Source organism: Oryx dammah, unplaced genomic scaffold (genome assembly GCF_014754425.2).
Source record: "Oryx dammah isolate SB20612 unplaced genomic scaffold, SCBI_Odam_1.1 HiC_scaffold_23, whole genome shotgun sequence".
In the NCBI taxonomy this organism is placed as follows: Eukaryota; Metazoa; Chordata; class Mammalia; order Artiodactyla; family Bovidae; genus Oryx; species Oryx dammah.
Window position 1 is genome coordinate 103029976 of NW_024070207.1, and position 27915 is coordinate 103057890.

At 37.9% G+C, this 27915-nt stretch overlaps 1 protein-coding gene across 8 annotated transcripts in view; it reads left to right on the plus strand.

Moving 5' to 3' along the window:
- Positions 1 to 27915, plus strand: part of DMD (dystrophin) — a 2254125-nt gene that overhangs the window by 1856281 nt on the left and 369929 nt on the right. For all 8 annotated transcript variants that reach the window (XM_040266338.1, XM_040266336.1, XM_040266334.1 and 5 more), the window contains 3 exons: positions 3652 to 3808; positions 20452 to 20572; positions 21188 to 21456. In XM_040266338.1, the coding sequence (XP_040122272.1) occupies positions 3652 to 3808; positions 20452 to 20572; positions 21188 to 21456 (547 nt within the window). The remainder of the gene's footprint in view (positions 1 to 3651; positions 3809 to 20451; positions 20573 to 21187; positions 21457 to 27915) is intronic.

The following is a 27915-nucleotide window of genomic DNA, read 5'->3' on the forward strand; positions in this document are numbered from 1 at the left end:
ATGTGTCTTAATAACACTCCACTGGCTTAGCATGGCCAGAGAAAATGTTTTCTGAGCTCAGAGCATTTCATTACAGTTAGATCGCCTTAAAAATCATGTCACTGGCAAATTCCACCTTTGCCCTGTGAAAACCAGTAAGTAATGCTTAGGGCACATAGGAAATACTTTAAGAAATTCTTCCTCTAAGAGTGGTGCTGGAGCTCACAACTGGCAGAGTTGTGAAGAGCCTTGTTCAAATTATAGAAACTCAGTATCTGCGAGTCTGTTTCTTTTTTGCATATACATTCATTTGATTATTTTTTAGATTTCAAATTTGTGGTTACCAAAGGGGAGAGGGAGGAGGGGAGGGACAAATTAAGGGAATGGGATTAAGAGATACAAACTACTATGTATAAAATAGACAAGCAGCAAGCATATATTATATAGCATAGGGAATTATAGCCATTACCTTGTAATAGCTTAAAATGGAGTATAAGCTACAAAAATACCAAATGACTGTGCTGTACACCTGAAACTACTATCATATTGTAAATCAGCAGTAAGACTTTATTTTTATTTTTTTCAATAAAAAAATTTCAAGTGCCAAAAATCTTGGGGTGAAACCTAGGAGTCTGTACGTTAAACAAGCTGCTCAAGTGTTTCTTATGCACACTAAAGTTTGAACCATGGCTATAGATTTGCTATCTGTTGTTTTAAAGCACAAGCCATTATCTGACTGAGGTTTCTCCTCTCCAGCCTGAACCCACTGTCCACTGTCTTTTATAAGCTTGTTGTTTTTGTCCACATATCACATCTTTCCTTTCACCCTCAGGCTTCAGCAAGGAACAGAAAGTCATTTGATATGTACTTAAGGTGATCAGATGTTTGGAAAAGTGATCTAACGCCATGCCTCAGGGATGACTAAGGAAGGCCCCCTCACCTAGGAAAGTGAGAGCTTTGTGTCACACAGGATCCCAGGCCCTTCTGTTCCTCTGTTAACTCTCTTGGCTGTCCTGTGTCCCTGAAGTTTCTCTTAGATCCTTTAGAACAGAATTCCCTGGGTCTCAGTGCCTTTTTTTTTTTGCCTCTTTCTTAAGGCACACAAAGGGTTTCATTGACCTGCTAATAATTGGTCAGCACTGTTTATCCTGGACGGGTTGTAGCACTGCCTTATGTAAAGAAAGCAGGAGTTGGAAGACTCATCTTGGTCTGCCTGCCCTTGAGCAGGGAGGTGTTATTTCCTTCACCAGACACGTGGAGGCCAGGCACTAGACATCCTTATATCCCACCTTACCTTCCACTCTCCTTACTCCAGTGCTTGATTGGGACTGAGTGGCACTCAGTAAATATTTATCTAATCATTGTCTTATTTAGCATTCACTGCCTTTCCATGTCTGTACTGTGCCTGTCTCTACCTTTCAATGTGTCCTGCTTGACAGCCTCATTTACCCCCAAGGGGCCCAAGCTGCAAATTCCAGACACCCTAGGGAATCCGTTTAACCAGTAGTCATTACATGTCATTAAACAGCTAAAATCTTGCATAGGGAGCTCTCATTTCGGCTTATCCTAGGCAAGTGATAAGTGAAATAGGAGGAGGGAACAGAAACATTAAAAGAACTGACCTCTATGCCATATGCAGTCTTCACTGTTACATTTAATTCATGATATTTATGATATGTCATGATTCATTTCTTAGATGATAATGTCCTTAGAGTCTTGAACAGATTAATTTCCCTGATGAAAATACCTTCTTTTTTTTCTGAATATAATGTCTATATGGCTCACAATAGAGAGTTCTGGCAATTTGGAAAAGTATAAAGATGAAGGAGTACATCACGTGTAAATCCAGCTATGAGGGATAAACTAGTTGTTTCAGAATCTTTTTCATGCACAATCAAGCATTGTGCACACAGATACACACACAAGCACATTAGAAAAAGAGACATTGTTGTAACCTACTTTCTTACTTAACCACTGACAGACTAATCTTTTCCATGTCCATGAATATTTGCCTACGTCATCACATTGAACATCATGCAGGATTCACAGGATTTGAACATTGCATTGTACGAGTTCACTAATATATATGCAAGCACTTTCCTAGTACTGAATATTTACGTTGTTTCTACTTTGTATCGATCATATGTATGGTGTAAAGAACAGATTTCTACCTGTATCTCTGCATGCTTTCCCGGTTATTTTCTTAGAATAAGTTCCTTAGTTTTAAGCTTGTGGGTTGTTGTATTTGCACATTTTAAAGACATTTATGTATCATCAAATTATCCCTCAGAAAGTTTAGAGTAATTTAATTTCAGCACCTAGGTACTATTTGGTGATTCTGTTTGACTAAGACCAGCAGGAAACTGGTCTTATTTGAAATATCAGGCCAAGTTATGAAATGGCAAAGGGGAATGCTTTTCTTCCTGGTGACTTTGCATTTCAATCTCTGCAACGTTAGAAACTATATTGTATATATATTATAGGCAGCGTTCATTTTTATGAATTAATTAATTGCTGATAAGGTGTAAGTGATGCGGCATAATTCTTGGTTCACCTGAGGGCACAGCTTGACTCACATTCTGAGTTTCTTTGTTTTCTGGATGATGATTTATTGTCTTAATTTGGCTTCTTATCCCCAGGTGAAATACAGATTCTATAACACAGATCATTCATTTGTATAGTCTCAAATGCCTTCTATGGATTACCATGTTCTAAATACAGTTGATGGTAAAGCACTCAGCCTCTTGCCTAAATTATTCATGTTGGGGGAAGGCTTGCAGGCCAATGTCTGATTTTTACTTTTCCACATGAGTTGTTGTTGTCTCAGCACATTTTACACAGAGGAAACAAAGCGGAAAATGTTGGAACTCAGTGAAGACAAATCCCAGGTGCATGTGAATAAAGAAGGGTAGATGCAGAGGAGGAGCATATGGGGAGAGGAGCAGAGAGGAACAGATGCCAGATGGAAGGAGTCAATGGAAGAGGCTGCCTAGGGTGTAGAAATGGAAAAGTCAAAATATGGGGAGAGACCTTTCCATTTCTCAAAACAGAAAGAATTCCAGTCCTAGCATGAGTCACACAAAACTGAGCGCTTTATATTAGTCACTGGGTCCAAGTTTTTCTACCACAGACATTAAGAGTCATTGACTGCAACACTACAGGAAAACAATCCATTCCAGTGTATATTTCATGCCAGAAGTCTCAGAATTCTGCATGTTAAAATAAACATGTAGCTAAACAGTCTTCCCTCAAAGTTGCCCCCCAAAATAGCCCCTCATTTTGTTGGTCTCAAAAGCAGGGAGCCAGATTTTTATTGAGGAAGTGAAGTGAAAGTTGCTCAGTTGTGTCCGACTCTTTGCGACCCCATGGACTGTAGCCCCCAGGCTCCTCTATCCATGGGATTCCCTAGGCAAGAATACTAGAGTGGGTTGCCATTTCCTTCTTCAGGGGATCTTCCTGACCCAGGGACTGAATCCGGGTCTCCTGCATTGCAGGCAGATTCTTTACTGTCTGAGCCACCAGAGAAGCCCCCTTTTATTGAGGGCTGCTATATAATTCACAGTACATTTACACACTATGGAACTAACCAACCAAGGTACCTTAATGGGATTGTTAGAACCATCATTTATCTTTCAAGATATTCTCATGCAGTTTGCTCCTGTTGTTTTCCAGGTCCCATTTGGAAGCCAGTTCTGACCAGTGGAAGCGTCTGCACCTTTCTCTTCAGGAACTTCTGGTGTGGCTACAGCTGAAAGATGATGAGTTGAGCCGTCAGGCACCTATTGGAGGCGATTTCCCAGCAGTTCAGAAGCAGAATGATATACACAGGGTAGGACATTTTTAAGCATAGTGCTTTGCATATAGTAAGCATTCAATTACTATTTGAAAATTAGTTTTGACTGAGATTAGTTTGAAAAAAGAAAAGAAATCAAGTTTAATAGAAATTGTTTTTACTTCTCTAGTCCAAAGGTCAATTAGAAATCATCCAAGCTATTATATTTTAAATGTCAAAAGCATCTGCATTAATAATATCATTTATGATTTGCCCATGTCTGTACCAAAAAAAAAAAAAAAAGATTTGCCTATGTCTTTTGGTGATACTTTAAAGTGTTATTTTGGAAAATATTAAACATATTCTAGAGCAGACATAATTCTGTAATAAACCCCTGTGTATCCATAAAAATCAGCAATTATGAATTCATGGCCAATCTTACTTCTACTTTGTCCTTGATTATTTTAAAGCAAATCTCAGATACAGATCATTTAATTCATGAATATTTGATAAAGTATCTCTACAAGATAAGAATTTGCTCTTTAAAGGTAACCACATTGTTACTGTAACACTTTTTAAATCTCAGAAATTTTATCATGAAAAATACTAAGGCAGTATTCAAATTTCTACTTCTCATATACATGGCTTAAATGTTTTAAAGGTTTGGGGGAGTTGAGTTTTTGGTTTAAACAAGCATTGAAATAAGTTCCACACATTGTGTTTGGCTAATTTGTCTTTGAAATCCCTTTTTTTTTCTTTTCACTTTGAAGCAATTACAGATTCACAGTTAAGTTCCAGAAATAGTGCCGAGAGTTTCCTGTTGCATTTCACCCTGTTTCCTTTAATGGTAACATCTTACATAGCTATAGAATAATAATTATTGTTATTTTAACATGGAATCAATATAAAAATTTAGTTACAATGGCTACAACACAGCTCAGTTCAGACTAGCCACATTTCAAATGCTCAGATATGGCTAGTAGCTGCTTTACTGAATGGTGTAGTTCTACACATTGGATTATATTCACGCTTGACTTTTCTTGATAAGACTGCTTCATAGATAGCGATGTATTCACCCATCACCAGGAGGTACATAGTGCTTCGTTTTCTCTTGTGTGTGTGTGACTTTGGCAGCTATTAGTGATCAATGGCTATGGGTTGCAATGTAATAGTTGCATATGTCTATCATTTCTTCTACATCTATTAACAGGAGTTATTGTTTAGTCACTAAGTCCTGTCCAACTCTTTTGCAACCCAATGGACTGAGGCCTACCAGGCTCTTCTGTCCAGGGAATTTCCCATGTAAGAATACTGGAGTGAGTTGCCATTTCCTTCTCTGGGAATCTTCCTGTCTCAGGGATCGAATCCACATCTCCTGCTTGGCAGGTGGATTCTTTATCACTGAGCCACCAGCCCATTAGCTGGAGTGCTTCCCTGAAAAGAAAATGGATACTCATCCACTATTTGGGTACCCAGGTTCATCTAGGATAGGTGGGGTATATGTTTCTACTTTCTCAGTCTTCAGAATAACAACTTGCTCACTAGCATTCTCCAACAAAGATCAATTGTTTCTTTTCTTTCTTTGTTTTTCATTATATTTTTGTCTCCACTAAGCTCTGAGTGAGGAAGGCAGAGACTTGGTCATGTTGAACCTCCAAGACTCTAGTCCGTAGCAAAGTGTCTGGCATACATTAGATACTAATAGGGGCATTTGAAATGAGAATAAAAGGTGCACGGACAGAAGGGAATAGAAAAACAAGTAAATTACTGCTGCTGCTGCTAAGTTGCTTCAGTCGTGTCCCACTCTGTGCGACTCCATAGACGGCAGCCCACCAGGCGCCCCCGTCCCTGGGATTCTCCAGGCAGGAATGCTGGAGTGGGTTGTCATTTCCTTTTCCAATGCATGAAAGTGAAAAGTGAAAGTGAAGTTGCTCAGTCGTGTTGCAGCCCACCAGGCTGCAGGCCACCAGGCTCCTCCGTCCATGGGATTTTCCAGACAAGAGTACTGGAGTGGGGTGCCATCAAGCAATAAAAACTTGATAGAATGGTGCCACTTTTGTATGTTCAGCACTTAAAGATCTCTATGAAGACACAGCCAAAAGTCATGTCTTGAAAAAAGGTCAAGGGTTTATATTACCCCAGAAAAGAAGGTATAGAAGATTACAGAAAGGGAAGGGAACACGAGAGAAGATCCAGGAATTGATAAATAATTGCCAAGAAAATTGCCAGTTTCTCCTTTAGCCATTTCCCTCCATATAATTCAGGATATTAAGGCAGTTTTGTGGGAAAAGAGAATGCCAACCCACTCCAGTATTCTTGCCTGGAAAATCCCATGGACAGAGGAGCCTGGCAGGATACAGTCCATAGGGTCACAAACATTCAGACATGCCTTAGTGACTAAATAATAAATGATAGAATAGCTATATTTTTAAATGTTCTAAACACTTGAATATATAGTTAAAACACTCTGGTATATATGTAGAGAGGGTTCACTGAGAAGGATGGGCATTTTAAGTAGAATTCATTATATGATATAGTGAGATGAGACAGAATTTGTACAAAAGGTATCATTTTATTCTAGTTCCAGAAATCAAAGGTGATGAATCATTGGACAGGTGTACTAGGATTCAGGAGACTGGAATTCTAGCCTCCTCCTCCATAGGTGAGATGGTGATTACTCCTTTGATTTTCAGCTTGAAGATGAGGAATTTGATCTACTTAGTTTTTTCACAGTTCCTTCTAGCCTACCTTTTGTCATAAATGCAGCCTCACTCTCCCTGATTATTATAAAATGTTAGTCCTTATCATTCTCAGTCTTCTTACTGAATAATCTGATGATCAATGATATGCTTTAGGGAGATGTGATGTAGAGTCCTGGTTAACAACCACCATACTGAAGTGAATTAATCCCCACTTGGTTAGTATACTTATTCAGATACCTATCTGCTTCCTCTCTGTGGTGTATCAGGACTTCCAGCCTATTGATAACTCTTGGTTCTGTAAATTAGTTCCGCTGATCTTCTCTTTGTCTCCCTCCAAGTCCAACTTAGATTGAGTCATCAAGCATTTTAATATTGATAACTCTTTCAAGACCCTAAATTCCTTCATTATCTTCTTGTTGCTGTCATCTACAAAACCCTAAGTCTTGGAGAATCTAACTAACTAGTTTCTCCTATCCAAACAACAGCCTTCCAACATTAACACATTCCTGGATCAGTTTACTTCTCTTGACCCTGTCTACTGTGTCATCGTCACCATTTCTAGAGACCCTTTCTCCTCACTTTTCTGTATCTGTTCTTACCACCCTACAATGCAGTCAACATTTTCAGCCTGTGTAATCTATGTAAAAATAAAAATTGAATTATGTCAGTCCTCATCTTAACACTCCCCAGTGGCTTTTCAATGCCGTTGGAAAATGACTGCAAATCCTCAGCAGGACCCCCAAGCCCCCCAAGGTTGGTCTGCTCCAACCTTCTGTTCCCGTACTGCTCTTCCCCTTGCTCTCTTAATGCTAGCTATAACGGCTCGCTATAACACCTGCTCTTGTTCTTTTCCCAGTTCTCTGTTCCTCTCAGGTGGGGCTTTGAATATACTGATCCTGAAACCCTTTCTACCCAAACCTACCCCCTCATAATTTCCTAATTATGAGAATTAGGAAATTCTAATATCTTCAAATCCTTTACATCTTAGCTCAGACATCAAGCAAGCTTTTTTCCAATGCTCACATTTGACTAGATCTCTCTTTATGTCTTCATAACACCATACTTTTCTTTCTATGATGTAACATTACTTGTCACATTACTTGCATATGTGTGACTTTTTGATTAATGTCAACCACGTTCACTAAATCTTGTGCCCCAAGAAGCTTTCTTTTCAGAAGAGGGTTGTCATTTTTATCCCTAGCACCTTCTAAAGTGTCTAGCACATGATAGACACTGAATAGATAAAGGACCCAAGGAATTAAGGAAAGAAGATAAAGAGGCAGGAAGGGAAGAGAACAGCCAATGAACTAATCTCGTCTTCATTCTCTGTCCTCCTGAGATCCAGGGCAGGGATATAAAGAATCAAGAGTGATGTTCCCTCCTCACTTGCAGGATTTTTGTTTACTCCCAAGTAAGCATCTTTTCATAGTGTGTAAAGCTACTTTGATGCCCACTGGTTTTTCTCAGGTTCTGGTCCAATGTTTTCATGAAATTCTCTTTGTATCCTTAAGAAAAATCCATGTCACAAAGCACTTCCTCAAAGAACATCATCACTCCTAAGTGTTGATGAGAAAAAGAAAACAATTTAGCACCCTGTTTCCTCTCACTTAAGCAGTAGCCCTTTTCTGGTTGTTGTGGAATTGCTGTCTAGTTTGTGATGCTCTCACTGCCTGGTGACAAAAAGAACAAAGGAAAAATCCTTGAAACCAGGTCTCTCTATCAGAGCTTCTGAACCCAGTTAGGAGGAGGTAAAGGGAATGCAGTCATTACAAAATTCTGTCAAGATCTGGTCTTGAACAGATTTTGTTATGTAGCCTTTTTAGAAAATGTGCTCTTGAAGGGTTTCTCGCTCCAAATACTGTTTATATAAAATGTTTTAGTATCAAGAAGTTTCGCTTCTTTTTTTTTAAGATGGCTCACTTCTTACTGTAAACTTGCTCACCATATATTTGGTGTGTCAGTTTTTTTAAAAAAATCACCTGCTATCTATTAGAAATTATTAATGCTGTTTCTCTTTTATGGGAATACAAATCCCATTAAAATGGCAAAAGTATAAATAGTAATTTAAAATATTCTACTTTTTTCTATAGATCAAAATACTTATAAAAGAGGTAATTTATCTTTTCTTAGTAAATCATTGCAGATTAATGATGAAATTTATAGCAAAATATCGTATGTCTGCAGTCCATGGGGTCACTAAGAATTGGACACGACTGAGCAACTGAACTGAACTGTACTCTTTACATAAAGCAAAAATACATAGTCAATCTCAATGACACTGATTGAAGAGTATACAGTTTTCGTATCGGTAAAAGTCTAAGAGAGTCCACGCAGATATTTGGGAACTGCGGTCTCACTCCCCACTCCCTTGGGAGTGGATCTGTGTTCCCCAAACCAGTTGGGCAGCATAACAACTGCAACTGGATAACTCTGACGACTAATTAATAAAATAATGCTCCATATGCAGTGAAGTGTTATAAATAATTAAAGCTCAAATGTGCCCTAGCAAATATAAACTGACCAGTTTTTATATCTTTTGCATACATTATCCTGGCTTTTACGGTTCCTCATTACTTGCCTCACTAGACTGACGCGTTTTCAATTAGTGTGTATTATTCTGGTCCAGATATATTTTTAAAACTGACTTCCTTTGTTTTACTTGAGCAGTCACTAAAGTGATATTTATTACTTGTCTACTTCTGTGATTAACCTAGAGAGAGTTTTAAAGGAGCGAATCATAGTGGGAGATTTCTAAGGAGAACTGCAATAAAACCATGAGCTTAGTTAATGCTCTTCATCCCACCCCAAATTGAAATGGAAATTAGGCCTTGATTATAAGAACACTGTAGGTAATAATGTTTTGTTTGCATTTTTACTAATGAAATTGTTTGTCATTCGGTTTTCATCTTTCAACTTAAAAACCTCTCTAATTCCTTCCCTAGAGACCATAAGGACACCTCCAAAGCTTCCTGAGATTTTCTAGTTAAGATTTAGATAGAAGTAATCAATACATACATTATGAAAACAGGGGACAGAAAGCCAGTATTGCATGGATGCTGTGGACAAGTGAAAAGTCTTGAGTAAAGTAGTGGACTTGTTCATTTGTCAGCTCATATATTATGCACATTCAGTCTCCTCGGAAGTCACCACAAAGTGAGAGAGAGGTTGAGTAATTCAGTAAAATTATCCTGAGATCACATTGTAGGTTATACATTTATTTAAGCAATTCTGTTGTCAATACCAGCCTGCTTCCTTTGGGTGCATTTTAGTATGTGTGTTAGCTCTATGAGTTCCCTGTCTTGTCTTTTCACAGACATAGAAAATGTCTTTAGGTGCCATTCATGGACATTAAGATTCAAGTCAGCTTTGTGTTACCAAATAAATCCATTGTTCCCTGTCACCTCTGAAAAACAACAACAAAAAAGGTTGTGATACAGTGAGTCATTCTAGCATTCATTGACCTGGCCTCTTGGGATTTCTAAACAAGTTTTGATCCCCTACCGAAGTTCACTCTTAGTTATCGACTCTAAGATGTCTGCTTGACTAGGTTGGAGGAAATAACATCTTTTTGATCTGTTCATCATCACTAATGGAGTAAAAGCTGCTTTTGTATAAATTTGGTATTTTATGCAGTCATATTTAGGAATGCTGAATAGAAAAGATTTTCAATTATTTTTAGAACTACATTTCTAGCCATTTGAAGAAGTCTTCTGAAAACTAGTTTTATCATCAGAACTTAAGAACAGAGTCATCTAGGATTTGCTACTTTTGTTTAATGACTATAATAAGATAAACTATGAATAGTTTACACATTGACTTCTCTACCACAGTCCTCTTTATAACCATGTCAAAATATTTTGATATTTTGACAAATACTCTTAAAATAATATTCGTGTAGTACTTTGCATTTACCAAGAATTTTTACACACTTTCATTTAATCACAGATAAGCCCCTGATCTTTTTATGTGTTCTTCCATTTCCCTCAAAAAAATTATTTTAGGAAAAACTCTACCATAACTCAGACTCCTAGAATTTATTGAGTCTTTCAATAATTATTGAGCACCTACTCTGTGCTGGAGGCTGAAAGTACAATAGTGAACAAAATGAGACTCTGCCTCCACAGACATTCAAACTTTAATGAGGGAAACACATGGTAAGCCAATACATTAATATATAAAATGATGTCAGGGGAATTCCCCGGTGATCCAGTGATTAGGACTCAGCCCTCTCACTGCTGGGGCTCGATCCCTGGTCAAGGAGCTAAGATCTTGCAAGGCACAGTAGAGCCAAAAAAAATAATAATAAAATCGTATCAGATCAGTTTTATGAAAATAAAATTTAAAAATAAGGCTAGAGAAAGACTGAGAGGTAGTGGCATACCTAAAGAGACTATTAGTTGAGCTAAGGGTTCTGTGTATGAGTGAGCCAAGCAAAGACCTTGAGTGAAGGATATTCTAGGCCAAAGGAGCAACAAGTGCAAATGTGAAGGTATAAGAACAGATTTGGTGCATTCAAGGAATAGCAGGATGGGCTAGTGGTAGGTTATACAGAGAAGCAAAGACCAGATAATGAATGGCCTTTTCAGCCCTAGTTGGGAGGTGGATTTTATTTTGCGTTTATTGAGCCATTACTGGAAGACTACAGGCAGGAATGATGTGATCTGATTAATGTGTTCAGAAATGGATACTGGCTGCTGTGTGGGGAAATGATGGTAGGAGGAGCAAAACAGAAAGCAGGGAGAAAGATTAGGAGGGTGTTGAAGTCATTTAGGAAGGAGATAATGATCACTTGGACTGGAATGGAAATGATAGATATGATGAAAAATTATATGACCTAAGATACAGTTTGAAAGTAGAGCTGATAGAACTTAAGATAGATGGGATGTGGAATGTGAGAGAAGGCAGAGTCAAGGATGACTCTGAAGTCTCTGGTTTGAACAAATGGGGAAATGATGATGCCATTTATGGAAATTGGAAAGACTTCAAAATGATCATGGATGAGGGGAGAGTGTGTATGTGAAGTTCCATTTCTGGATCATGTTGATAGACAGAAACAAATTGTGTGATTCAGAAATTAGTCACCACTCACACTTGACAATCTCAAATTTTGGCTAAGCCTCTTGAGAAGGGATATTAATTAATTTTTCACAGGGTTTTCTGATAATCCATTTATCTGCACTATTGCTTCAGAAAGAATGTCCAAAATTTAGGGTTTAGGCTCACCAACCTAATACTAATTCTTTAAATGACCCTGGGAGCAGACTGAATTTTCAGCAGTGATTTTTCAAGGTCGACTGGGAGTTTAACAGCATTATCGTCTGTGGAAGTGACTTCCCCAGTGGTTGTTGGAAGCAGCTCAGCCTTAGGACTGAGAATCAGACAGCTGTGCAAGATGCTACGTGGGCACTAAACTATTCCTCCACAGTATCAGAGATCTGCAAGCAGGCTAGAGTCTCGGCTAGCCCGTGCCCTTAATTTCAGAGAAGACAACTTTGTGCTTAAATGACTTCCAAAAAGTAAATCTCAACAGGAGCTGGTTAAACACTTTGCCCCACAGGATGCTCAAAAAAATTTTTTTTTCATCGACTAAAATTAGATATTTTAAAAAATTATTTCAGACTTAAAATGTGTCCATTTACTTTTCAAATTGCTTCAAATTGACTTAAATGTCACTTATAAATTGGTATTTTTGTTCAAGTTGTTAACTATCTGAAACAATGCTTAAATTTACCAGAAACAATGGCTATATGTATCTGATACTATAATCCCTTAGGTTCAATTTTCTGCAGAAGTAGAGTGAAAATAAGATAAACTTTTTTATCCAGTTTAAAGATGATATGTAGTCAAACTCAGAAACCAAGAGAAAGGTGGTTTCCAGGGCCTGGAGAGAGGGGAAAATGTGGAGTTCTTCATCAAGTAGAAGCTTTCAGGTATGCAAAATGAGTAAGTTTGAGAGATCTACTGTGCACCCTAATGCCTATACGTAACACTCCTGAATCATGCACTTCAGACTTTGTGAAGGAGTATCTCTTGTTACGTGTTTCTACCACGATAAGAATATAAAGGTGACTATGAGCTTTCCTTGATAGCTCATCTGTCCCATTTTCATAACTTCTCTAATACAAAGTATCATAAATGAGTATTAAGTGAATCCTTTGTCTTTCTGGGGGTTTGGGCTCTGTTGCCACTTCTGGCAAATCTCCTTCTTCCAAAAATCCCTATGAATTTGTCTTACATTCTTAGAAGCAGAATCTCTGCTACTTCAGTGAACCACATTTGGATCTTGCCTTCTTCCATGATCTTCATTTCAGATTAATTGGACAATGATTGCCCCTAAATCAGTGTTTAGTAGTTACAATATTTCTAATGTGCTCAAGACTCAATAAATTGGGTGGCTCTTAAAAATGAGAAAGGTCATTATGGTAACAGAATGTATTCGGCAACATTCTTGTCAGGAGTAAAACCAACATAGGCATGCAGATGAGGTAAAAATAATGTGGAAACGAACAACATGATATGACAAAACTAAAATACTAATCAATCTGTGAGCATGACGGTGTTGCCGTACTTGTCCTGTGCCCTCAGTAACCATTTGTTGAAGAAGCAGCACCGTTGGATCACTTATACTTTTTAAGTCTGTAGGTCCTCTCATCTAGCCAACGCAGGCTAGAGGAAAAGCCCCAACCAGCCATTCAAATAATGGAACTTGCAAATGGGTAGATGTCAGTATCTCCTTTAGAGAAGAAATCACCTGGATTAAGAAGGCAGGGCTAATAGGGCCTCCTTTAAGGAAAATCCACCTAGTAACTCACAGATTACTCTCAACTTTACAGCTGGAAAGTAAGAGTGGACCCAGAAATGGGTCTCTCAGTTTTTCCCAATTGACAGCATTATTTTTTTTCTCTCCTAATTCATAAAACGAGGCTTTCACTCTCACATCGTCTGCATCTAAATCCAACTGGCCTTCATATAACACACTTGGTTTTTCTACGTGAGTGTTCCATTATGTATTCAACTGTATTTATTGAATATCTATTAGGTGCCAAGCTGTTTCTTTAATCTTAATATCAGGAACGATGCCTCAGGGAGACCGTCTCAAAGTGCCACCACATAACAGGCCTGGGACCAATGACTATGGAATATTAGAAATGGATGTTAGAACTTAGGTAAGATACTTAGCAAACCTCTACATGTTACAAATGAGGACAGGAAGGCTCGGGAAGATTTTATGACCTGTTTGAGATCATGCATCCTAGTTTGGGCCCAGCCCAGACTTCAGCTTATGTCCTGCTACCCAGGACAGTGAACTTGTCACCACTTTAGCCTGCCTCTCAGGATGGTTCTGTAAAGTTTTGCTAACAAATGTGGAAATAACAGATAGTCATTCCTTCAGATTGCCAGTCCAAATGACACCAATACAGATGGCACTTCAGTGGGAATATCGATAAAATTCAGCTCCGGGGAAACTGTACAGTGTACCTGGTTGAAAGAGATTTGTTTTGAAATACGAGAGCTTTTACTTACATCCTTAGTAATAGGCCCCCTGGCTTTATAAGTGACAGCAACATAGCTTTTCTCTCTGTAATGTCTGTACCTGTGCCCACATTCTCATCCTGTATCGCTCTTCTCTGATTTCTATCAGGCAAATCAGTATCTCACCCTTCACTGCCCCCCACCCCACATGGTTCTAAGCTACTCCTATTTATGTATTATTAAGTTGTTTGGTCATATTCACCCTAATTTTTTCCCCACAAATAGGACAGGCAGAAAAAAAAAAAAAAGAATCAATGACTTGGTTCTTTTCTCTCACTTCCAGGTTTTTTATTTCTGATTTGCTTCACAGTCATTAGGGTTTTCCACCTTTGTGGCTTTCAAATATTCTGTAATTCAAGGAACTTTAATTTTTTTGTTCTGACTTTCAGCCTGGCTTAAGATGAATAATCAACAGCTTGGTTCTTCTCTATTACTTTCAGGTTTTTTTAACTTTTTCATTTGCCTCACTGTAATTAGGATTTTCCACTTTTGTGTCTTCCACACTTTTTGTAATTTAGGAAACTGGTTTTCTTGTTATTAGTCACTTTCAGACTGGCTTAAGAATTTCAAAATTTGGATCCTAAGTGACTAATGAACAGATGGCTTTAGGTAAAAGCATAACTTATCTGTACTTTGCTTCACAATGGTAAAACATTAGTTAAATAAAAATATGCTTTTATACAAACATACTTACTCAACCAAACTATTGACTCCTTAAGGACAAAGATCAGGTCCCTATTTCTGCCCTACCTTATATGTAATAGATTCAAAATAAATATTTGTGAATGAATGAATCAATCAGCAAGCAGTCAAGTCGCCCAGTTGGTTAGTATTTATGAGGTATAAATACTGTCCATCAGATGATTTAACCTATGCAATAAAATGGATGTACCTTGGGATTTGCTGCTACTGTAATTTTGTAGCACGATTCCTGTAAGTTTATTTTCTGAACTTCAAGAAGCTAAAGGAAAAATATCAATTTAGTAGGCTTTTTTCTCATTTGTGAGACAGAAGATTATTTTCTTTTCACAAAGTTACTTGAAATGTTTTGTAGTTGCTTCCAGTTCTTCCACATCACTATTTCAGACCCTTGGGCCTTGCTCTCTCAAAAAGAGAAGAAAGGAGGTATGGGGAAAATGGAGAGTTTTAAAGAAAATAGTTTCGTATGTTCAAAAGATTCAGGAAGTAAATACCATATCAGTTGAATATTGACATCTAAATAATGTAAAGATACATTTTGTGTGTGTAAGGGAGAAGGGCTTTATGTCTGGTAGCTTTTTCATATCAGCAAATGAATGAACCAACATCCTGATTTAAAATATTAGTTATAATCCATAAGACAAAATCAGTACTGTATATAAGTATGTATTTTCCCCAGTGTCATTCAAATCTACTTTATTTTTTTGTGAAGCAACACACTATCAAAGAGTTAAGGCTCTTGGTATTGAATGTTGTTGTTGTTTTAAAATGGCTCCATTTTCCTTACTTTTCAAATGAAGTTAACTGTTATAACATGGAGTCTGGGGTAAATTGATCAGATATTGAAAAATCTATTTTTCATCATTTTAATGCAATATCTTCATGAGGATTTTTTTTTTTTGCTGTTGTTGTCTTGTTATTATTTTTCTACCTAAGCTTATCTCTTTTAAACTCCATGCTATAAGAATCAATGATGTCCATTGCCTAGAACAGTGTCTGGTACATAGTAGGTGCTCAAAATGTGTTACATGAATAAATGAAGAGCACCTTTCATATAACCATGTTTAATATGACATTGCTCTTTATAGTTTTTTTTCCTCTCCCTTTTTTTCTGGAGTTTTTACAGTTTTTTGTGTGTGTGGTGTGTGTGGAGTCTAAATCTTCTTAAATTCTCAAGTTTCAGTCACTTAACTAATTCTATCTTCCATCTACTTTCTTTTCTTAATTTCTGGCACCAATGTGAAAATCATGGTGCTTATGTGTTTGTAATGACAGAACTTCCTTTGTCATTTCTTTAGATTTATTTTAATCCTTAGTGACTCATATTTAGAAATAAACTGTGCAGCTGTGGTGGAGCTAAGCTGTTGGCAACAACTCAAGGGGCAAACAAGTGTTCTCTCACAATGGATGGGTGGTCCTCAGCCTTGAATTATTTGCTGTTCAGTTTTTTAATTTTATTTTGAAGTATAATTGCTTTACAATGTGGTGTTAGTTTCTGCTGTACGATGAAGTGAATCGGTTATATGTATACACATATCCCCTTCCTCTTGAGCCTCTCTCCCACCCTACCCTCCAATCCCACTCTTCCAGGTTATCACAGGGCTGTTCAATTTTAACAATGGAATCGCATCATCAAACAGTGTCTTGAGCTTTTTCAGTTTAGTGGGACCATTAAAATCTGTTTCCTTATTTGACAGACCCTGCCCCAACAATTATTTCCACTTTGCCCTGAGATGTTTAATATATCTCTCTCTACTGTGGTGACCAACTGTCCTGATTTGCCTGATGCTGTCCTGGTTTCAGCATCAAAGGTTCCTGGTCCTTAGTTCCTGGCAGACCAGGATGGTTGATTATCCAACTTTCCGTCTGTGTTCAAACCACCACTATCCTAAAAAGAATGTATCTTTCTCTACCTTGTGATCATCTCTGTCCTGTCATCTTCTCCCTCTCAGGAAAAAGAAAAAGATAGTAGGCAAATAGTTGTCACTTGAAATACCTTCTCTTTCTTCTCTCACTTGCTCCTCAGCTGAACTATTTCCAAAGCTACTGCGTCCACTGAAATTGTTCTCACCAAGTCTCATGAACAGTTTTCAGTGCTGATCTTGCTTTATTTCTTTGTCATGATTGGACACTCTTGGTCACTTTATTCCTCTCAAACTCTTCACTGTCTTGAACAGCTTTACAGTCCTTCTTTCCCCCAATCTTTATGCCTATCCAATCCTTTTCAGCTTTTCATAGGATCCAATTTCTCTGTCTGCTCACTAAATTTTTATGTATGTTCTCCAGAATTTTCTTTTCCGTTCACTCCACTGAGTAATCTCATCTCCTGATGTAATTTTATTCCTTGCCTATAAGCATAATCCTAGACCCTTAGTGTATATTAACTTAGTGAGAGAATGACTCTTATATCTCATTTCTTCTCTCTAAACGTGGCATTCGAAACTTGTTTCCTGCTGGAATGAATGTTATATCTCCAAGCTGAGGGTATCACGTCCCCTTACTCTGTTGCCCAACAGACCCCCCTCGTAGGAGTATTGGAGTTTTCATATTCATCTTTATTAATTTTTATCCTGAATGTGCACATAAGGTGTTCTAGACCAGAGGCCAATTTCCTTTAATCAACTTCCAGTAAATATCATCACTACCTTCTAGCCTTTGTTCAAGCCTTACCCCTAAGGAGACATAGTGAGATCTGATGAAAATTTTCCTGTGTGAGTGACTGACCCAGGAAAAAATGATTTTTCTCTGCTTATAAAGGAGAAGGAGGCAGTCATCCCCTTCTCCCTCTGAAAGGGTCTCCTTGGAAACCTAATGGCTCTGAGTTCTAATTCCAGCTTCTCTGGGAGCCAGGTAGCCCCATGCATCTCAGATTCTACAACCTAGAAATGTCTCCAAAGTCTGGGCTTTATATTTTTGAAATATAAATGCCCACAGAGATAGCCATTCCAGTCTTTCTGACACCTTGCAGCGTAACCTAGAGAACTACTCTGGGCTATAACCAATTGGCCCTCTTGGATCAGTAAAATTAATCAGACAAATGATTACAGATCTAATTCTCATGGTATGGGAAGGTGTTCATGTGGCTAGAACTTTTTATAGGTGTACTGAGAAATCCAGGAGAATTTATTTCCTCATGTTTAGTTTAATTGCACCCAGCATTCCCTCCTCTACCCAACCTAGAAACTAGGAGTTCACCCTTGCTCTTTTTCCTCTTCTTTAGCATCAATTTGGTCACCAAATTCCCACATCTCTACTCTCTTAAACATTTCCCTACTCTGTTTTTTTTTTTTTTTCCTTCCTGATACCATTTCCCTGGATCAGATCCTCATAACCTTTCAGTGAATTCTTTCAATTGCCTCCTGTTTTCTCTGACTCCATTTCTGTCCTTCTCAAATATGTACTCTGTACTAATGTCCGAATAATTGATTTGAAATGCATATCTGCCCATGCCACTTCCTGCTTAAATCCCTTCAAAGGATCCTGATTACCTACAAGACAACACCTAGACTTTGTATATGGTCAGAGGTTGAGGTTCAAACCCTGACTTAAAGGTCTAATTATTTTGAGTTGAGAACAGTACCCTGGTTCATCTGTGGACATGTCTTCTTCTTGTACTTGATCTTCTACAAATGCTCACCTACTTGAGAGAACTGCACTGGCACACTGAGTTACCCTCTGTCTTCATACATGCATTTTCTTCTTCTTTCCTCTTCCTCCAACCTACTTTTCCCTTGCTCTCATGTTCCTGCTTTAGAATTCTTCGTGAATACTATCTTCTCCAGGAAGCCTTTCCCAATTTCCTTTCGCATATTGTGCAAGCCTATAGCACTTTCCATATTGTGTTGAAATTATTTATGTAATCAAATCTTCCACTATTTACTATAAGTTCCTACCTAGGAAGGGCTGTTTTGCATTCAACTCTGTATTTCTAGTCTCTAGTATAACTGCTGACACATAGCAGTTCAATAAAGGGAGATATTATTATATCATTGGTAATGTCAGTATCACCTTCCTATTATCAAGTCCAACTGGAGAGACAAAGTAAAGTAATAATTATCTTGGATTTGGAAAAATTATATATTTGATAAAAGTGCAGTAATACAAGAACTATATACACATATGCACACAAAAACATGTCTGTGTGCACATTCACAAACAGATTACAAATGAAATATCAGAGGGAAAATTTACATGTAAGCAGGACAAATAACCCACCCACTCGGTATGATTTCAAGGGTGCAAGAATGTCTACCTCTACAGAAGTTGCATCCCTATGTACAGGCTGAATCCTACTATTCCACTCATAAAATTTCATTACTTTGGCTCAAAAACCTTGTCTCTCTCTGCTCAATTGTAAATAACATTGAAAGATGGATCCTTTTGCAAAGGATCAGACTCAGGATTTCTTTAAATGGCGAACACCATTAGGCTTTTCTTTATAAATGTGTCACACAGTGTACTTGTAGAGTGCTCTTAAAACATGATATACCTGAAATTTAAAGGAGATACTGCTAAGTTTTCTCAGAAACAAAACAGGGTTTAAATTCAATAGGCAACCTTTCTAAAAATAAGGTAGAATTGAAACAAGACACGAATAATTAAGTCCTAGATCAGAATGACTTGGAGAAGGCAATGGCACCCCACTCCAGTGTTCTTGCCTGGAAAATCCCATGGACGGAGGAGCCTGGTAGGCTACAGTCCCTGGGATCACGAAGAGTTGGGCACAACTGAAGCAACTTGGCAGTAGCAGCAGCAGCAGATCAGGATGACTATTATTACTGTTGTTTTGACACTGATCTTTTAGCATTTATGTGAGATTTAATATTTTCATTAACAACTTCCCTTCTGAGATTGCGGAATATGGGTCAACAGCTATCTTCAATGGTTTCAGAGTATCTGAATTTATCCTAGCCTCACAGGATGTCTCACAACCCTTAGCACTTGGTTAGGTATGAATTTTAGTGTTTTCGTTGTTTCTAGTGTATTCGTTTTCTCCCTTCTTTTGGTTCAGAAACTTCTTGAAGGCAGAAAATGTGCATTTTTGTTGTCTTTTAATACTCTGTATCAAAGAAGATTAAGTTAGAGACTTAAATTGATAGCTGATTTAGATGACCTCAAGACATCTATTCTAGGCTCACTCTTTTAGAGAAGCTTGTTCCTACAAATCTACCTCCAGTGTACCTCAAAACATTTCTCCCATGTTCAAAGAAGTCACAATAAAAAATGTATTGGGTATTTCTCAAAAGTGTTGAGGTTTCACTTAGTCTACTATTAATACATCTTTATGTTCATTGTCAGACATTTTGACAGAATTAGCTGATGTTTATGAATTAGGATTGGTCGTATACTTCAGTACAACCTAAGTTTTTCCAAGTGGCCTTTTAGGTTTCCCATTATAATCTGTATATCTATTCTTTTGGGTATGCATAAGTTTCATTAGCCCTGCTAGAGTTTTGCAATATATGTCTTAGAACTTTAGCTCCAGGTTTCAAGCTTGGCAGTCAAGTTACTTAAATAAATCACTCGTATCTTAAAGGATGTTAACATATCTTGAAAGCTCCGCTGTGCTCTCCACAATACACAGTGTTTTCCTGCTTAACAGAAAGATCCACTGCGCCTTCTTTATCATTTTATGGCTATCAATTTATAAATAAAGGAGATAGAAATTGACCTGGGAATTTCATAACCAAGTTCTGAGCACCCAGGATTAATTTGGAGAAGAATGCCACAAACCAAATCAGCATTTCTTTTCATCTCATTTCACAGGCCTTCAAGAGGGAATTGAAAACGAAAGAACCTGTAATCATGAGTACTCTTGAGACTGTACGAATATTTCTGACAGAGCAGCCTTTGGAAGGACTAGAGAAACTCTACCAGGAGCCCAGAGGTAATTGAATGTGGAACTGTAATAACATATTGATAGAAGGATCAGTGGTGACAGAGCATCCCATCCATTCTGGCTGCCAAGGTCTGGATAGGTCTCATATTTTCTGGGTTAAATAGAATCGATTCAAATTAAACCTTGATGCTGAAAAAGAAAAGGGACTCAAAGCACCATGCATAAATCTGTTTGCACATTCATAAATAAACATTAAAAGAGATTAGCAATCACTTATTGAAACATTTAGTAAACAACAAACAAAAGAGATTATCTGTGAGGAAGTTTATTATCACAAAGACTATAAGCTAATTTTCAATTTAAGAGCCTTCTTTCGTGCAGTAAATTCGAGCTGGTGGTGTGCATCCTAACATCTTGCTACTCAGTAGCATAAATGAATCTTGGATTATCCGATTGATATAAAGTAGAACAGATTCACTCAGGAAGACACGACTTCAGATGTCCTAAACTCCAAAGTAGAAAAGAGCCATTAATCAGAAGGTTGCCCTGTTGTGAAACTTTTCTCTTTCTTTTTGCCAGTATGACCTTTTCAGCAGTTTTTTTCCTTTTTTTTTAAACACAAAAACGAATGTGGCCTAAAACCTTGTCATTTTACCAATTTAGAGCTGCCGCCTGAGGAGAAAGCCCAGAATGTCACACGACTCCTACGAAAGCAGGCTGAGGAGGTCAACACAGAGTGGGAAAAATTGAATCTGCACTCGGCTGACTGGCAGAGAAAAATAGACGAGGCCCTCGAAAGACTCCAAGAACTGCAGGAGGCCACGGATGAGCTGGACCTCAAACTGCGCCAAGCTGAGGTGATCAAGGGATCATGGCAGCCCGTGGGCGATCTTCTCATTGACTCCCTCCAGGATCACCTTGAGAAAGTCAAGGTACGGTCTACTGTTTGACCTCAGCACCCTTTGAGAGATTTAAAGGAGGTTCTAATCTGAACTCTGGTGCAACATTTTCTTCTCAAAAAGTTAAAAATGGGGCCCTTATGTATTAGAATGCTTTCACAAATTCAAAGTCTTCTGGCGCGTGGTTGGGGGGGGTGGCCCGGAGAATTCGAACGAACTTTTTGGCCAACCCAATATTTTCTCAATGAGAAGATAGTGATCTAATCATCTGTCTGTCTTCAGTAATAGAAAATGAAATATTAAGGTACAGGGGGAAAAATCTTTTTGATTTTGCTATGAGGAAATTCATTTAAGTGTACTAAAGTGGTCTGAATTACACATGGGTGTCTGAGTGCATGTGTGTATGTGTGTATTTTTGGTTCTTAGTATCAGAGAAGGGAAAAATACAATATTTAGTCAGTAGCCAGGAGTCTAGGTTTTGGCCTTTTTGCTAACTGAATTATATGACTTGAGTGAGTTATGGTACTGTGAACTGAGACCATTAATTCTGCCCTTCCATTAAAAGGCATTGTATAGAATACAATTTTTGCATTGTATTAGTCCACTGCAGGGATTAGGAAATATCACTCTATATTTGGAATAATGTCCATGAGACCAAAGTTACATTCCCATATGGCACAAAGATGATAAATACCTTTACAAAGAAAGAATATACATATTTAGGAGTATCATTTTGGAAAATAGCAACTTGAAACATATTTTGTCTGTTTATCTAGTGTCAAGACCAACACATCCCCCAAGGTTCAAATGCAAAAGAAGTGAAATCCTCACCTGAACTTGGCACATTTGACAGCCCCCTCATTCTGGAAGGTCTCTTCTCCTGGGCTTTCATGGCACTGCTTCCTCCACATCCTTCTTCGTCCTTTATTTTCCTCAGTTCTGAAACTCTCCCCACCCTTCAGGTGTTGATATGCTCAAATTTCTAATCTGAGCTCAGTTCTCTTTTTATTCTATAAAAACCTTAGCTCATGTGCTAAGTCACTTTCAGTCATGTCCGATTCTTTGTGACCCCATGGACTGTAGCCTGCCAGGCTCCTCTGCCCATGGGACTCTCCAGAGAAGAATACTGGAGTGGGTTGCCATTTCCTCCTCCAGGTCAGTTCTCTTCTTTTTGGATAAATGCTCCCAGTTTGAAATGGAGTGAATGGTGACAGATCTGAATTTCTAGTCTGAATCTCTTTTCTGGTCTGCTAACCCATATGCCATTCCCTGGAGGAGGAAATGGCAACCCACTCCAGTATTCTTGCCTGGAGAATCTCATGGACAGAGGAGCCTGGTGGGCCACAGTCCATGGGGTCGCAAAGAGTCGGACATGACTGAGCGACTGACCACAACCCATATGCCATTAGAATCCAAAGGCAACCATTCTGAAAGCAAATCCATTTGTTCTCCTGTTGGCCTATTCCCCTATAAGTATCCCTTTTGACCTAGCTTTTCTTCTGTTTCCTATTTCAGTTAATGGATCATAAGCCAACAAGTTGCTCAGGCCAAAAACTTGAGGTCTATCCTTGAATCCTTCTGTGTTTTCATTGACTTCACTGATTGCTCATTTTGCCTCAGAATATCTCCTTTATGTTTTTTCTCCTCTTTTTACCCAGTGTCCCCTTCTAGTCCCAGCATCTGTTAATTCAGATAGCTATATTATACGTCCTTAAGCCCCATTCCCCATCAGCATTCATGGCATATCACAGACACTACAGTTTAAATATTTGCCTAGTGAGTGAATGAATAAACAGTTTCTTTACTGATATTTCTGTTATCCATTCTCTTCCAATTCTAATCCAAACACTCTCCAGGAGACTGCCTGCCTGATAAAGAAGTCCAGCAAATGCCAAAGGCAGGTGACCCTGTTTCTTCCTAGCCCTAGCATAGAAACCTGACTGTTGCTTCTGTCCTCTCTAGGCCATTCAGGACACTCTGACCATATACCCCTTTCCCTATCTCTTTTCATAACTCTCTACCTTTGCAAATGCTCTCCACTCTGCCTGATCAGCCCAACTTATCTGCCTGGTGAACTTTTACTCAGCTCAACTCCAATGGCTCCAAGCCCATCTTTCACCCCCACCTCCCATCAAGCAGAAGAAACTGCTCTTAATTCAGTGCTTCTATCAATCACCACACATGCTGAAATTGTTGCACTTAAACTTCACATACATTGTGGCCTTTTTGTTCTCCCATAGAAAGTAAGCATCCTCAGAAAAAGGATCCTGCTGTACATCTGTGAATTCACAGTTCCTAGTAAACTGCCAGCAGCATATAAGAAGTCTAATGTAGCTTTTATTCCTTCACCCAACAGTTGTTTATGAGCTTCTATGAAATGTACTATATATGTGTTCAGTTCAGTTCAGTCGCTCAGTCATGTCTGACTCTTTGCGATCCCATGAATTGCAGCATGCCAGGCCTCCCTGTCCATCACCAACTCCCGGAGTTCACTCAAACTCACGTCCATAGAGTCGGTGATGCTATCCAGCCATCTCATCCTCTGTCGTCCTCTTCTCCTCCTGCCCCTAATCCCTCCCAGCATCAGAGTCTTTTCCAGTGAGTCAACTCTTCGCAAAGTGTTATAAATGGAACAGGCTTGGTCTTTGTCCTTATGAAGTGAAGTGAGTGAAGTCGCTCAGTCGTGTCCAACTCTTTGCGATCTCATGGACTGTAGTTTACCAGGCTTCTCTGTCCATGGAATTTTCCAGGCAAGAGTACTGGAGTGGGTTGCCATTTCCTTCTCCAGGGGATCTTCCTGACCCAGGGATTGAACCCAGGTCTCCTGCATTGCAGGCAGACGCTTTACCCTCTGAGCCACCAGGAAAGCCCACAATCTAATGTGGAATTGAAAAGCTCTTCATTAAAATAGTAGGTGAAGATATCAAGGGAGATTAAAAATTTGACTTTATAACTCCCAAAATATCTTCCCTAACATTCTATGGCCCCAGGTCTAACTTTTAAAGCAATGGTTAACAATTCTGTGTACATAAAAATTAAAACAATGTTTTGAAATACATTACCTATTTAGCATTAAAAATATTCTTTTTATCCCAAAATATAGGAACTAAATTCTTTTTTTTAATTATCTTATTTATTTTGCTTTACAATATTGTCTTGGTTTTGCCATACATTGACTTGAATCCGCCATAAGTGTACATGTGTTCCCCATCCTGAACCCCCCTCCCACCTCCCTAGGAACTAAATTCTTAAAAATTTCCCCCAAATGGCAAATTAACTTAAAAGAATGTCCCAAAGGAAGTAAATTAGTTCATAAATCAAGTGGCTAACTATATAGGCTTTTGAGCAGACTTAAAGGATTCATTTTGAGTCATATGGGTCACACAGGAGCATTAGTAAGATAATGAATATAGATGGAGAATGGATACATCATGACTTAATAACAAAAACTAACTAAAAATAGAACAGCTCATATATCAACTGGCCCTGACCCAACCCTATTTGCGGTTTTCCTTTCAATTCCCCTCTCTCATCTGTTCTTGATCCTAAGACTAACTTTATTTCCCATACCCTGATTGGTAAGCCTCCTCACTCCCATCCCAGTAATAACGAAACATGTATACACTGAATGCTGCTTTAAAAAGAGCTTGTATGTAACAACACTTCTTTCTTAGACACCAGTACACTAATGTTACAGTACCTGGTCATAATATGCATTTACTGGTCATAACAGATGGGATTATCTTGGTTTCTAAACCAGTATTCCATAAATATTTTATGCCTATCTTAAAAGTATAGATGATATGAATTTATATATATTTATTTCCCTTCAGAAGTTGCTCTTCATTTCACAGTGGAAATAAACATCAGGTTTTTTTCTGTGGCATCTCAACAATACCAGCTTTGAAACTTTGGTGGTGGTAGTTTATCAGGAGTGAATTTTATTAACTAAAACTTAGTTTGAAAAGCAGCAGAAGAGTACTTAATACCATGCTTCCTATTTTTCTACTCAGCAATTTAAGCCCTTAAATTTAAGCCCTCAGAGCCTCCATGCTGTAGGGAATGCAGAACGGATAGCTAGGCTGGTAGCCAGAACATTTTATGTATCCATCTCAGTTTGTTTTCATCACCCTTAGTGACTCTCTCATAATATCTGCCTCCATTCAGCTCTCATTTGTTAAAGAAGTTGTTATTCAAGTCACTATGGAATGTGTGTTTCTATGGGATTTAGCATTACATCATTTCATTAGCAAATGGGATTTTAGAATTTGGAGAATGGATAAAACAACAACTAAGTCTTAGAACCCTATGGACATGGCATTATTACTAGTCATCATCTTTAGGACAGTGTATATACAATAAGAGAAAGGAACATGTTAATATTGACTATTTAGCTCACTAAGAGAATCTCAGCCTTCCAAATATAGCTGCCATAGAAATAACCACTAGAATAAAATTTAAATTTTAAATGCCTCTTTATTTTTAAAATTCATGATTCATACTGCTTATCAAATATTTTAAGGACAGAATCATGATTTCTCATTTTACTGGAAATAACACCAATGCTTATGTGACTATGCAAATATTCTTACTTTCTCTGTAGTCATGGGAAATGAGAATAACTCCTTGAATCGCTAGGTGTGCTACATATACCTATAAGTGGAAAACATGCAGGTTTTAATAGAGTGGAACAACTTTTGAATCTAAAGTCTACTTATGACATCTTTGTTCTTAAGAATAATTCCTGTGTGAAAAACTTTGTGCAAGTTGTTGTTTTTCTATGTTGTCTCTTTGTTTTAACCTACCATGGTTTCATGACACTGACTGGTACGTCATTCTTGAGCCAGAAACGTTTCATTGCCGTTAGTCTGCCAATTGACTTGAAACAGATTTTCACACACTATAGTTAGACTCTCCCAGGCTGCCATCTTGAAATATGCAGATTTCTCATACCCTTGTAGTTATGTATTTTACGTGTTGTTGTTTTTTTTTTCAATCAGACTTTCAACTTATATTTCTTATTATGAACATTCAAATACAGGGATTCTGTGAGATTTTCCTTGAAGTTCTTACAATGAAATATTTTAGTTGGACCTTTTTGTAATTATAATTGACAATAATGTAATTATGAACATAGTAGAACAGAGAAAACGATGAGGCCACCATGCCATCCTGACTTATTTTAATTTTCAACATTCCCATCTAAAAATTTAGGAAGAAAACTGGTAAGTGCTCTCTTCAGGCTAACTGTGGCATGGTTTATCTGAGAAATTTGTCAGAGAAATGCAATCTCAGAATTTGACACTGAGAAAACCAAGTATGTTTCCTCCTGGTAGGTAATGTGCAAGGTGATATAACACATTAGAATTTCATCTTCACTTTAGAAGCAAGATTTCAGCCATGTTCATGTAACTCCCTCCTCCTTTATTGCTTTTTTCATTTTAACCCTGATATTTTATTATTCATCAATTTTGTTGTATTTGTCATTTAACTGAGCCAACTTTAAATCCTTTCTTATATATGAGTTTTATAGAGAAAGTTTATAATCCTTTGTTACAGAGATAGGAGATGCATGGCCAGGCAGAACCAAACTGGTTCACAATATGTAAGCTCTCCCCACTCTGAATAAAGGAATGATATTTCCATAATGAATAAGATGTACTACCCGTAGTAAGAAAAGGAAAGCTTACTAATATTTTGTTAATTGCTCTTAACAATTGTCAATTGCTATGGGCTATAAGTAACAGAGCAATTCTCGGTGGAGGCCTTTGTCGTTGCTTTTATGTGAGCGCTACACATATTAATGTAAGCTGTTGGAGAAGAAAACACAGTAACGATATAATCCCTTATAAATCTGGGTTAAATATGGAACTAATGCCTGTCATATGGAGTAACCAGGGTTTTATCTAGTTTTCAAAGCATACAATTCTGATGTTTAAAAGCATATGATTTGGCCTTTACTATCTGGGAGTATATCTATGAGAAGGCATATTATAGGAAACTCTCACTTAAATACTTTCAGAAGTCGAGGTGTTTTTTTTTTTTTCCCCCCAGTATTTTTAAATAGAAGGATCATTGTTGGCCTTACTAGAGCTTAGAGACTAAAGGAGGAATTTAATCATCTTAAATTTCCTAACTATATTATTTGTTCGATGTAAAATTAAGTGCAAGTTAATGTTGCCAGGAGAGCTTATTACTTAGTTCCCATGTATTTGCTCTCATTTCCTGCTCTGTTTATAAAATTAAAAGAAAATTACTGAGGACAGCAACGTCAAATCATGTTCCTTTACCCAAGGCATCGGACTTTAGGTATAGCGCTGTGTGTGTTTTTAAAGCCCCTACCTCGGTTTAGGCAAATAGAACCTTGGTTTACCATGCTATTCCCATCCTGCCTTTGAAATATCTGAAAAGGCAACACAGAGTAATTGTTTCAGACATCTGCTTAGCATACTTTGAAGTGCATATAAGTTCTTTTGCAGTTTCATTTGAACC